The sequence below is a fragment of the Magnolia sinica genome, chromosome 6, assembly GCF_029962835.1.
Source record: "Magnolia sinica isolate HGM2019 chromosome 6, MsV1, whole genome shotgun sequence".
In the NCBI taxonomy this organism is placed as follows: Eukaryota; Viridiplantae; Streptophyta; class Magnoliopsida; order Magnoliales; family Magnoliaceae; genus Magnolia; species Magnolia sinica.
Genome location: NC_080578.1, coordinates 2,676,748 through 2,690,624, shown reverse-complemented (window position 1 = coordinate 2,690,624; position 13,877 = coordinate 2,676,748). Strand labels below are relative to the sequence as shown.

At 40.5% G+C, this 13,877-nt stretch overlaps 1 protein-coding gene across 2 annotated transcripts in view; it reads left to right on the top strand.

Moving 5' to 3' along the window:
* LOC131247944 (DNA (cytosine-5)-methyltransferase CMT2-like) overlaps positions 1-13,282 on the top strand; it is a 39,579-nt gene extending 26,297 nt beyond the window's left edge. Inside the window, exons 16-21 of one of the 2 annotated variants that reach the window (XM_058247917.1) lie at positions 314-435; positions 519-623; positions 11,021-11,064; positions 11,152-11,221; positions 11,300-11,403; positions 12,369-13,282. In XM_058247917.1, coding sequence (XP_058103900.1) covers positions 314-435; positions 519-623; positions 11,021-11,064; positions 11,152-11,221; positions 11,300-11,403; positions 12,369-12,543 — 620 coding nt within the window. In that variant the 3' untranslated portion in view covers positions 12,544-13,282. Of the gene's footprint in view, positions 1-313; positions 436-518; positions 624-11,020; positions 11,065-11,151; positions 11,222-11,277; positions 11,404-12,368 lie in introns of those variants that run through there. The other variant, XM_058247918.1, reaches the window with a different exon arrangement.
* The last annotated feature ends 595 nt before the right edge of the window (positions 13,283-13,877 follow it).

Below are 13,877 nucleotides of genomic sequence, written 5' to 3'. Positions count from 1 at the left end.
TAAGGAAGATTAGAGTTGGCCGTTAGCCTTGTTCCTTTTGCACAAGGTCAATATGAGTCTGATTTTTTGACTATAATGTTTTTCATGGTTTATATTTTGTCTTTATTCCTTGAGCTTGCTATCGGCTCTTTTATCTATTCAGCAGAGCTGTTGTTATACTTCATTTCTCACGTGTTACTGCTATTCCATTACCACTAGATGCACTTGTAGTGGCTTAGCGTACTGGTAGTTAGATGGCAGACTAACTTGTGTACTTGTATGTAATATTTATTGACTGACCTGGTTTTTAAGTTATATCCTTTCTGATATGTAGAGATGACTGGTTCAACATTCCATGGTGTACAAAAGACTAAAAAATCAGTATTATATGATCATCGCCCTATTCAATTAAATGAGGACGATTATATGCGAGTTTGTCAAATCCCAAGAAGAAAGGTTGGCTGCATAAGAAGTGTTTGACATTTACTTGCAAATATTCAGAACTTCGCAGTTTGTAAATCCTTCTCTTTACTCTGCAGGGAGCTAATTTCAGGGATCTCCCTGGTGTTATTGTTGGAGGCAACAATGTTGTCAAGTTGGATCCAACAATGGAGAGGGTATTATTACCATCTGGAAAGCCCCTGGTAAGCAATATTCTCCTTTTCATTTACTGTGTGCAGAGATGTTTATATTCGTGCTTCATGTTCCATTGTATAGATTTTCCCGTAGAGTGTAGACAAATTTTCCCTCATATCACTTTTTCGCTCACCAATATATGCACTTTTCTCCAATTTCCATTTGTTTTTTTTTTTTTTTTTACCCTACATATCTATCATTCTAATAGCATAGGCATAGATTTAGCTTGGTTCCTCCCTGTTCTGAACTAGTCCTTATTCTCTCTCTTCATTTCTCTTACTTCTTCCACACCCCACCTCTCTCTCTTACCAAAATTTCCATGCAAGCAAACGGGTTACATGCATGATGCATTAGATATGATCATAAGAAAAAAGACATGCATTGGAAACCAATGAACTTCCCTTGGAATATTTGTTTCGGGAGTAATGGAATTTTGTTAAAGCAAAGAATAATGATACATCAAGCAATGGTTAATGAATTCCAATGAACTTTCCTTGGAATATTTCTTTTGAGGAATGTTTGAGGCTTATTTTGTTCCAACTTCCAAGTATGTGATGATTCTAAGGGGATTCATAAGAGGAGGTTCATATTCTAAGCAGTAGTACAAACCAAGGACTGAAGTCCCATGCTGAAGACCCTCTTCCTTGACCACCCTTGTTTTTTTTGAGGAAAAGTTACTCGAAGTCAGTGTTCGAAATATCGGTATCGCACCCTTGGGATATAGATACGTATCTGTTATCGCACGAGATATATCGTTTGTATCGCATAATTTATCACATTTTTTGGGAAACATTGAGAAAATGGTTGAATTTTTTAATGAAACTTTGGGGATTGTTAAAAAAGCCCTTAATACACACTTTGAAATCATAATATCTCAAAAAATATATGCACATAGTAAGTTTCCTTTGTATAGGGTCCTAAGCTATATGATCTTTAACTGAACTAATGCAACTATATTTAAATTGGATGCATGATATTTATAAATATATCATAGTCATGTATGAAAACACAACCAATTCATTGAAAAGCAAAAGAAGAACTGAAGAAGTAAAATTTGAGAAATATACATATCAATGATAGGGACTAGTTGTGATCTAGACCCACATAGAGTTGCGTAGTGGCTCGTAATCATCATCTCCATCTCGACGGGGCTGGGCATAGTATTGTTGCTCCACAAATCGACAATATTGTGCCCAGCTCATAGTAGAGTGGTACCAGTTAAGATACTCCCTGACATAACGCTGGTACTCATCCTCTCCGAACTGAATCAATACGCTTATTCATGGGTATTGCGTAATCGTCACAGTCTGTAACTGATATGGATCTGGGAAGGGCACATATGAAGCTCCTTGATATCCATATTGTTGGCCATATCCATACTGCTACTCATATCCTTGCCCATATGTAGAAGTGAACTCTTGACTAGGGTTGAAAAATGATGTGTCGTAACTGTTGGAGTCACTCGTTGCATATCCACTAGGTACATATCCATGTCCATACTGTGGCATAGAACTCGAGCTATTCTCCTGTGTTTGTGATCCAGATTTATGTTGTGGCCTGTAACTCGAGCTCCCCTCCCTCGTCCGTGATCCAAATCTAGAGCTACATCACCTGCCACGAACGCTTGTGTCCCTCATGCATTTTGCCAGCAACTCCTCAAAATCTGAAAGTTTATGAGTCTTCTTTTTCTGCAGTAGCTTTTGACGCGTGTATGTGTTATTGTAAACAAGACGGGGTCGTGGTTCTCCTGGACGAGAACCATGGTCAGGGTCCTGCGTGGAATGATTGAAATTCTCCTCTTTGGTGAAAGGGTTAAGAGGCCTCTTATCCTGACTCCCACCTGCGTTGCTACCATCCTCGTCGCCATCATCATCATCATCATCCTTACTGTCATTAGAGTCATCGTCACCCTTATCGCCGCCATCATCATCACCGGACTAATTCCCCACATCACTCTTTGACTCAGTCTTGATGTCAGACAATGTTTTCCCGCCATGTGTCTCACGTGATAGTGATTGCCGCGGGTTGCCGTTCGGCCTCCTCGTCAATCGGTCGAATGCCTCAGCAGGAGACCTTTGCTGCTCCACATGTGCATTAACATCAATCCCTTATGTCTTTGCTTCCGCTGCAACATGTGTCTCTAGTCGCTCATTTGAGGTATCCAAGTCATCTGACCTAACTCACTGGTAAACTAGGTCATCCTCCACATCCTCAGTATATGCATGTTGTCCGACCGTCATCAGGTCCAGTGGGTCTTTCCGTGCTTTTCTTCTACCTTTCGTGCGGAGCAGCCTCTCTTGTAACTTCATATTGTAGTGACAATACACTAGCTTCTGAAGCCTCTCATACCCTAGTCTATTACGTTTATTTGTGTTGATGAGGGAAAATGTACTCCAATTCCTTTCACAGGGTGACGAGGACACCGTCTGTGCAAGCACACGAACAGCCAGTCGTTGTAACGTCTCGCAGTCAGTCCCGTACATGGACCACCATTCGCTTGCATATCATAAGATTCTTTTATTATTTTAGATTTTCCAAAATAATATAACAGTTAAGTTTACTGCAGTAACTCATGTCATCATGGTGTTCCTTGACTTCACTGCAGGGTGGTACCCAAACATTCCAACCGCGTCGCGGAATTTAACAATCTGTCGATAGCGTATAGCAACCAGAATAAGTATTGAATGGTTGAGATGAAGATAATGAGAATGTAAGTGTGTAATATATTTACCTTACTACTAAAGGTGCCTTTCCCCGGACAGTCGGAGAATAAGTGATCGTACACCTCATGTACAACCATCTTTAATGAATTATCTTCGAAGAGATTCCGACTGTAGTGGTATTTGGGATTCAGGAAATATGCTGAAAACCAACATACACACATCAGTACAACCCTCGTTTATTGTTGCATATGGAAACAAATTCATATAGGTACTTACCAGCCTGATGTAGTGCGTGAGAAAGCGTCTTTTCCCAACGGTTGTCTATTATTGCATGCACCCACTTATATGCATTGGGAGCTTTAACCATGATCGCCTCTTTCATCAGTTGTATGGACGGATACAGTGACCCCATTGATGGATTTGTCTCATTGTCCACCATCCTCAACACCACATAAATGGGCTCTAGAATACCCACAACACTGTGCACGCGATCACAAAATGAATTTTCCAACACCAGTTCCTTGATGTGGTGGGTCACTTTCGTCAACCTCTTTTTCCATTCTTCGTAATCATGAGACGCGAAAAGCTCTCGTAACCCCTGTTTGTGTTTAAGAAGGCTACTTAAGGCGATATAATTTGTGGCAAACCGTGTCGCCCCGGGGCGCACTATATCCCCACCACACCTTTCGCGCATTGCGGCTAATAACCAGGTATAGTTGTATACGAAGTTTGTGATGAGCCGTGCATCGGTAATTACGGTCTTCACCGATGGCCTATCTCTGATCGCCTCCAGCATGAGATCGATACAATGTGCTGCGCAGGGGGTCCAGTACATATGATACTTGAGTTGAATATCCTTCCCCGCCTTGACAAATGCACTCCCATTATCCTTAACAAACTACACAATATTTTTCCTCCCAACATCTTGCATGACGTCGTGTATTAGTTTGTAAATGTAGTTAGAATCTTTAATCTTACTACTCACATCTATACACTTTAGGAACACTGCCCGTCCCCTGGAATAGACCATGACATTTATGACTGACATCTTCGTTGGTCCGGTCCAACCGTCACACATGATGGTGCAGCCGTACATCTCCCATGACTGCTTATACGAATCGACGTATGTCTTCATCTCTGCATGTTCATCATCCAAGTACTTCCCCATGATCTGTGCGGGTGTGGGCGGTTGCACTCTCACCTCCATGTTGCACTTCACTCATATTTTTGATGTGCGTGCTTGCTGCGGCATTCGCGGGGATTTGATTGTATATAAAAAACTTCACTATAAATTTTTCAACTTTTTCCTCACATCCCCTCCACTAAACTTCTCCTTTATTTTCTTTTGTGTCCCTCCTGTCTCTTTGTACATCCTCGGATCTAAAGGTAGATCCGGCACCCACATGCTACTACTCTTGCCCATGCTCCATATTCCTCCCCGCCTACTACCCTCCCCTGATCCACCCCTAGGACTCTCCCCAGCTCCACTCCCCCCACCACGCTCATCGATAGACCCCTTAAATCTAGCCCTACTCGTGTCCCACCTGCTGTCCTGATCCCTCTCCCATTGATCCTGCATGGACTCTTGAACTGCGTGCCTGTAATCGGGATCATCATTGCTATCGAGATCTACTACATCCTCCTCACCTACATATGGTGGCCGCCCCAACTCCTCCCTAATCTCTCTCTCCCGTGCATGTCGTTCATCTTTTGACTTCATATTTTTTTCAATATGCTCCTCATCTCTTCTTGCACATCCTGTGTCCATTTAGAGTAATCCACAACATTGCGATACCCTCCCGCTAAATGCTCCTTTAAGCGGGTTACCCCACCACTCCTCGATACATGGCCACATAAATTACAAATACTCCCAAATCGATTATTGGGAATGGGCCAACTGTACGTCCACCCTATATCAGGTTGTCTCCCTCCTCTTCCTCCTGACATATTTTATCTGTAAAATAATATTTTATCTATCTATTAAGATTGGATAGAGCCAAAATTAGATAGATCCACCACTTAGATGGGCCACACCACATGGAATAATGAGAATTGATGCCAACAATAGGTTAGTAATTAGGGGCCACCATGATGTGGACCTTCAATCAAAGCTGTTAATCAGGTGTAACTCACTAAAATAAAGAGAAGGTACAAAATTCATCCTGATAAAAGAAACTCAGGTGGGCCTCACAGTGTGAATTTATCAATTTGGAAGAAGTTTTACATCGTTCCCATTGGTGTGGCCCATAATAGTTTTTTTTTAATCAGGCTTATATTTTGTATGTACGGATCATCGGATGAACGGTGGATTTTACATTTACAGCATGTTTTACCCTACAGAGCTGTGACTGTTTTATTCCCCACATGTTTTCACTTCATACAGGTGTGTATATGAACATATCAATAGGTCGGATGGAAAGTAAATGACATGGTAGACTCGGAAGTGACGTCACCAAGTTCTGTAGGGCCCACCATGATGTATGTGTTGTATCCACACTGTCCTTCCATGTAGAGATATCATTTTAGGCCATGAGAAAAAGAATGAGTCAGATCCAAAGCTCGAGTGCACCCCACCATTAAAAATTTCTAAGGGCCACAAAAGTTTTCGCTCAAGCTAAAATTTGTTTTTTTCCCTTCCTTCATGTCTGTCTTAACTTATAAAGAGGTTGGATCTCAGATAAACATCATAGTGGACCTTAGGAAGGTTTCAATGGTGGGCGTCCCTCTCCCCATTGTTTTCTGTGGTGGGGTCCACTCCAGATATGGATCTGACTCATTATTTGTCTCATGCCTTAAAATTATCTAGCCAAATGGATGGACGGTGTAGATACAACACATACATCATGGTGGGCCCCACAGAACTTGGTGACATCAATTCAGGAGGCGGATTGCGTACTGAGTAAACTTTGTGGGGTCCACTATGATTTATGTATTTTATCCAATCCGTCCATACATTTTACCAGATGATTTTAGGGCCTTAACCCAAAAATGAAGCAAATAAAAAGTTAAAATGGGCAACATCACAGGAAACCGTGTGAATTGAATGTCTACCGTTGACAATTTCTTGAAGGCCATAGAAGTTTTGGATCAACCTTATATTTGTTTTTTTTTTTTTACATTTGTCCATGTTTGTGTGATCTTATGAGAAGGTTGGATGACAAATAAACATCACTGTGGGGCCTAGCAATGTTTCAACGGTGGAAATCATTATTTCCACTGTTTCCTGTAGTGTGGTCCACTTGAGCTTTGGATAAGCTTCAATTTTTGGATCAACCCCTAAAATGAGCTGGAAAAGCGGATGGACGGTGTGGATTAACCACATACATTCACAATGGGCCCAACAGAGTTTACTCAGTACAATAAGAGCGTATTGAGTAACTCAATACGCAATCCGATTTCGTAGCCAGTCTCGCTACGCAACATGTCAGTATCTAATCCGCGTCCTACGCGGGAGAACTCCCCCTGACACCAGCCACGGTCGGTGCTCTGTGGGCCCCACCATAATGTATTTGTTTCATCCATTCCGTTCATCCATTTTTACGGATCATTTTAGGGATTGATAAAAATAATTATAGGGATATAAATCTTAGGTGGACCACACCACAGGAAAATAATAATGATTGGATATCCACCATTTAAATCCTCCTAAAGTCCACTGCACTGTTTATTTGACATCCAATCTGTTGATTGGATCATAAAGACCCAGATGAAGGGAAAAAATAAATATTAGCTTGATCCAAAGCTTTTATGGCTCCCAAAACGTTTTTAATGGTCAACGTTCATTCAACACTGTTTCTGTAATGTGGTCCACTTTATATATCGATATACCTCATTTTTTCTCTCATAACATAAAATGATCTATAAAAATAGGTGGACAGACTGGATGAAACACATACATCCTGGTGGAGCCCACAAAACACCAACAAACAGCCATTGGCTGGTGCCCGTGGGAGTAGCCAATCCGTTTCCTCTGCGCTCGGGTCACTCGGTACCCCACGCTTACTGTATAAATTTTGTGGGGTCCACCTGATTTATGTATTTTATCCACTGCATCCATCCATTTTACCAGATATTTTAGGGCTTTAACAGAAAAATGAAGTATATATATACCTCAAGTGGACCACACCACAGGAAACAGTGTGAATTGAACAGCTACCGTTGAAAATTTCTTGGGAGCCACATAAGTGTTGGATCAAGCTTGTATTTGTTTTTTTCCCTTCATCCATGTCTGTGTGATCGTATGAACAGGTTTGATGAGAAATAAACATGACTGTGGGCCCTAAAAAGGTTTCAACGGTGGAAATCATTATTCCAACTATTTCCTATGGTATGGTCCACTCGATCTTTGGGTATGATTAAATTTTGGGCTCAACCGTTAAATAAGATGGAAAAACCGATGGACGACATGGATAGACCACATACATTCACGGTGGGCCCAACAGAGTTTACTCAGTAAGATAATAGGTACCGAGTAACTCAGTACGCAATCCGATTTCCTCCTTCACCGGGCGCAAGCGACGTCACCAAGTTTTGTTGGTCTCACCATGATGTATTTTTTGTATCCACACCGTCCATACATTTGAAGAGATCATTTTATGGTATGAGCCAAAAAAGGGGCAGATTCAAAGCTCGAGTGGACCCCACCACAGAAAACAGTGGAGAGAGTGACGCCCACCATTACAAACTTATTAAGGGCCACAAGAGTTTTTGATCAAGATGATATTTTATCCGATCCGTCCATCCATTTTACCAGATAATTTCAGGGCTTTAGCCCAAAAATAAAGCATATACAATGTTCAAATGGGCCACACCGTAGAAAACAGTTGAATTGAACATCTACTGTTGAAAATTTCTTGAGGGCCACAGAAGTCTTGGATGAATGGATCAAGCTTATATTTGTATTTTCCCTTCATCCATGTCTGTATGATCTTATTAACGGTTTGGATGACCAATAAACATCACTGCAGGGCTGAGAAAGGTTTCAATGGTGGAAATCAGTATCACCACTGTTTCTTGTGGTATGATCTTAGATTTTTCTAAAATTTGGGATCAATCCCGTAAATTAGATGGGAAAACAGATGGACGGCGTGGATGGACCACATACATTAAAGGTGGGCCCAAGTGAGTTTACTGAGTACGATAAGAGCGTACTGAGTAACGCACCACGCAATTCGATCCATTTTTTACCCCCATCCGCGCCCCTCTCTTTCATTTTCCCTCTCCTTCACGCACGCAAGAGTTCCTTCCCCTCAAATCTCTTTCCGGAAGGAAGGATTCCTCAATCCGGCCTGATTCCTCGCCGGAATCTCCAAGAAATCAGCGAAGAAAGAGGGAAGTTGAAGAAAATGGCGAGAAAAATCATCGAAGAAAAGGGAAATCGTACTTACCTGTCGAATGGCCCACCTCCGATCACCGCTATAGCCAGGTGCTCTCTGATTTCTCTTCTTTTTTTTCTTTTTTTTTTCTAATTCAATTTTTTTTTAAAAAAAATTCTCCACAACCCGGATCGGATTTTTATGGTTTTTGTTGGTGGTTAGCTACAGTGGGGCTCGTGAGTCCCTTGCAATCCACCCGTGAGTGTCCGACTGTCCACGTTTGTCGATGTCTGATAATAATGGAGGACGAAATCACGCGATATTGACAATATATTGTGCGATATCGACGATATATCGGCCGATATCTGAATTTTGGGTTTTTTGTATCTTCCGGGGGTTATCGCAAGGGTGTTGTCTCGTAGGGGTGCGATAACGATAATATCGGCCGATAGTATCGATATTTCGAACACCGCTCGAGGTCCCATGGTGAATGTTGCTCTTCTTCAAGATTTGGTAATTTCACGAACACCTTTAGTCACCAGGCAACTGTTCATTACGTGAGGAGGCCCTGTAATCCAAGGTGGTTTCGTATATCGGATTAGGCAAAATCCCAGTGGATATTTCGAGATATAATGCAGTGATAAAACCGGAAGCCATTACCCTTATATTTAGTTTTGAAAAATGACAAAATTTATTAAAGAGCCTTCAAAGACAAATGCATCAAGGAATCAGAATATAATTACCTAGGCGAATAAACTCCCTAGTCACACCTTCTTTGGCCAAAGAGTTGGTTAAGTCATTTGCCCTTCTCCACACATGAGCATTGTTCCGAGTATCAGAGAGATTATCGATAATATCGCCGATATTATCTGTATCACTAGCTTGGCAATACTGATAACACTAGTAGAACAGTACTAGAAATTCCTAGTATTGGTGATATATCGCAAAGTATCACTAATGTATCAATATCGCCAATGTATTGCGATATTTTCGACTGTATAAATTCTAGATGTCATATGTATCACCAAATCTATCAGCGATATTATCAATAATATCGCCAATGTCTGGATATCGCCAAAAATCTATTTATTAAAAGAAAATTTCATTTCCATTTCAATTTCATTATATATATTTATGGGTGCATGGTTGTATGATGAAATGCATGCACGTGTGTATATGTATGCATGCATGCATGGATGGATGGATGGTTGGTTGGGTGGATGAATGGTTGGATGGGTGTATGCATGTCTGTGTTTATTTGTGTATGTGTGCATGCATAGATGGATGGATCATGCATGTGTGTATATATGGATGTGTCATTGTATGTGGGTATGCATGCATGCATTTGTGGATGGTTGGATGGATGGATGGATAGATCCACCAATTTTCTCATCTTTCCCCAATGTTTTCCCAAGTCAACGATGCATGCATTTAGGCCTCCGTTAAAGGGAAACTTATTATGCATGCATCCTTTTTGCTATTATTTGATCCCTAAACATGCAAATATATTTTAGCATTGCTGAAGTATCATTAAGAAATTCCACCATTTACCTGATGTTTCCCTAATGTTTCCTTGAGTAATCGTTCCATGCTTTGAGGCCCCCATCAAAGGAAAACTTATTTTCGATGCATCTTTTTTAGAATTATTTGATTCCTAAACATGCAAATATGTGTATTTTAGCATCTCCTGAAGCTTCATTGAGAAATTCCAACATTCTCCATGTTTCCTTAATGTTTCCCTCAGTCAGCGATATACTTCCAGTTATCAATCATAATGTTGGCGATATCGATACCTGTTTCTGTATTCCCGACCAGTGATATATATAACAATAATGATACTACTGAACAAGAGTTTATAAAAGTAAATGTCAGCTTCCATGGCAATTTTTGTTAACTGCCCAGATATGATATTATAGAGTCGCATTCTTTAAGCAAAGGCATGGAAAAAACTTTTAAGGTACCCAACCCTCCCCAGGGGTTTTTGGCTTCCAAATCCCAACGAAGTGTCGCTACTGGAAGGATTGGAAAAAAACATGGATCTCCACAATTCTAATTTAATACCCTCCCAGTTCCACTTGCTATCGCAGTAAAACTTTATAAAAATATTACACTCTAAAGATATACTTAATTTGCTATAGATAGCAAGATTTATCCCCAAACACCAGAAACGTTGACCGTTAAAGATCATTCATTCATTAAGAAATTAATAAGTACATGCTAATGTTTGGCTTTCTAGGCACCATAATCTTCTTACAATCATCATGTGCGCTTTACTTGCCTTTTGGTTTTTATTTTTTATTTTTTACTCTTGCTTGGTGTGTGTGTGTGTGTGCCCGCGCGCGCGCGTACATATCAATTCTTTTTTATATATAATTGTTTTACTTAACTCATCGTGATATTTTCTTCTCTTTTACTTTTTATAAATAGGTTCCTGATTATGCCCTTAGTTTCAATGGAGGGAAGTCTACAAAGTGAGAATAGTTCTTTTTGGAGTGTTTTCCATTGCTTTATCTTTTGTTATTATCTTGCTTAACACTTGGTGGTGGTAATTCATGTAGACCTTTTGGAAGGTTATGGTGGGATGATACCGTGCCAACTGTACTGACTAGAGTAGATCCTCATAACCAGGTTGGGTGCTCATCCCTATTTTGATTCATGACATATTGGTGTTTTTTCTTATTCAGTAGTTCTGGACCTTGCTTTTAGGCAACTATACATCCCGAGCAAGATAGAGTCCTCACCATACGTGAGTGTGCAAGATTGCAAGGCTTTCCTGATTATTATAGATTCTCTGGGACGGTTAGGGACAGGTATTCTTTGTTTCCTTCATCACATTTTCCTTTTGTGGCTCCACGATGCTGATATTTCTAGTTTAATCGCCCCTGATATTTTGCTTACCCCCCCCCCCCTCTTGTTTTTATCATGGTTTTTGTCACTGTTATTGTTTTACTTTTACCCAAACTCATTTACTTCTCACTCTCATTATTTGATTTGTATATTGAGAGAATGTGTCTTTGAAATCGGATATCTGCCCTGACGACTTGGTGTAAAACATCTTGTTTCAAGCATTCTGGAGAACTGAATAACTTACGAATCTCATGATTCTTTTGAAGCTTTACCCAAAAATTGGAAAGCCATTTCTGAATTTCTTAGAATTTGTTATGACCTTGATTTCAAACTTACAATTTGGGATATAGTGTTTCTCTATAGTGTGGTTAAGTGTTTTTCTTTCTCAATTCCCATATTGAGAAAGCTCAAAGTTGTTACTATCCTTTTTGTCAGGACCACCATTGTCTTTTTCAATCCTTTGTTCTCTTCTTTATGGGCATTGTGACTAGATTTCTTTTGTTTCTCTAGATGGTTTTGCTTTTTGTCGGCCCTCTCCAAAGTTTTTTTTTTCCCCTCTCCACCTTTAAAAACAGTATTAAAATCAGTTTCTCTTAGGCTACAAGCTCGATTCACCCAAAATATTGTCCTTAAACTAATGGTAGCTTGACTATGAAGACATGACTAGATGTTGTAGGTTTATACTGTCATCTCTGGTCAAAGTTTAGTGTGCTGGAGTGCTTTGCTAAAAACTGGTTCATCACTCATTGCAAGTTTAGAAAATTGCTCCATTTAGACTCAAGCAATCTGGTCTCCATTCTTCACTCCCAAAATGATTCTTCAATTTGAAAGAATCAAAATAATTCTTCAGTTTGAAAGAATTGTTTCTTCATAAACTTTCTTTCTGACTGTGGTCAGTACATTCATTTTCAGTGTTTTGCACTTGCAGATACACTCAAATTGGCAATGCTGTGGCTATTCCAGTCTCACGAGCCTTGGGATATGCATTTGGGATGGCGTGGCTGAAGGTTAGTGGAGATCAACCACTCTTGACTCTCCCACCCAAGTTCTTCCACTCGACCACTCGGCGGCTGCCTTCATCGTCTTCCGAAGTTGAAGGCTAATTCCTTTCACCTCTTTGCAATAGTTCTAATTCCAACATTGAACAGTCCTAACCCTCTTTAAATAAGAGGAAGCATGTGATGCTTGGTTGACAAACTGTACATGTGGTGCCACTTCTGGCTATCCAAATCATTCATATGCTGGGCCTCACCCTAGACTGTGTTACCCAATAGTTGTCCCCACCGAATGTTCCTAACCCTCCATTTGACCCCTGCTAATTTTGGTCTGTTGATTGCAATGTGCTTTCATTAGGATGGCCAGGATCCTCCTCTGATGGGGAGATACTAGGGCTTGAGTGATCTGATAGTGGGGCTACCGGATCAATGGCCCCAGTTAAAATGTGGGTCCCACCTTGGTCTAACGAAAGAAAAGTCTGTGTCTCAATTGAGCATCAGATACGACCTTGTTAAATAACAGGGTGATGATTTCCTTTGCTGCCTTTTTATTTTTAACCTTTAAGCCAGGGTCTTGATTCTTCGGCACCAGAGTAGATGATTCAACTGAAATTAACCCCTCAAAGAAAAGGTACACTCATAGAAACTATACAGTGCGCCCCTTTGGCTAATTTGTAATGTTTTACTCTGTTTTAAATTATCTTGTTTTCACTACAAGAAGCTCATTCTGGTTATGCTGTTCTTTTCTTTCGATATGGTTTTCATAATGTATGATTCTAAGCATCAATTGCTGATTGCCTCCTGGCGACGTTTGAATTCGATGGCAATGACCATTCCTTCATTTTAATATTTTATTATACTTGAGGGGACGTGGAGAGACTCCAGTGGGGTACCTCTCTGTGCACATGGTCATGAGCATCATGATCTTTAAGTACTCTACTGTGGTGGGCCATGGCCAAGGTTATACACCTATGGGAATGATCCCAGCCGTCAGGACTGCAGTGTGCAAATGGGAAGAAGGCAAGTTGTTCGTGGTCAGGTCAATCGATTTTGTCCTATCTACATCCAAGGTGATAGTCAGAGGCGCTGCTGACAAGTTTATTTACTTGGATGGAGATGAGAAAAGAATATGAAGAATGATATGATCTTTTCATCAAGAGGTTTGGATGTGCATATTATCCTTGGGTTATCATTTTTTATGAGTGCTGCCCACTGCTCTAGTGATCCAGATCGTTGATCTGATGTGTCCCCCTGGAGGGACTGTGCCTGAAAATTCTCCCAGAATATAAGCTCTTTAGCCATCAGATCTCCACCTTTTTTTTCTGTTTAATGTGGATTATTGCTGCATTTTCTTCAATTTGGAGCCCACCAATTGAATATCAGAATCGAACCATTTAGTAGATTTTGGGGCATGGTCTCTGTGATGGATCCCACTTGATCAC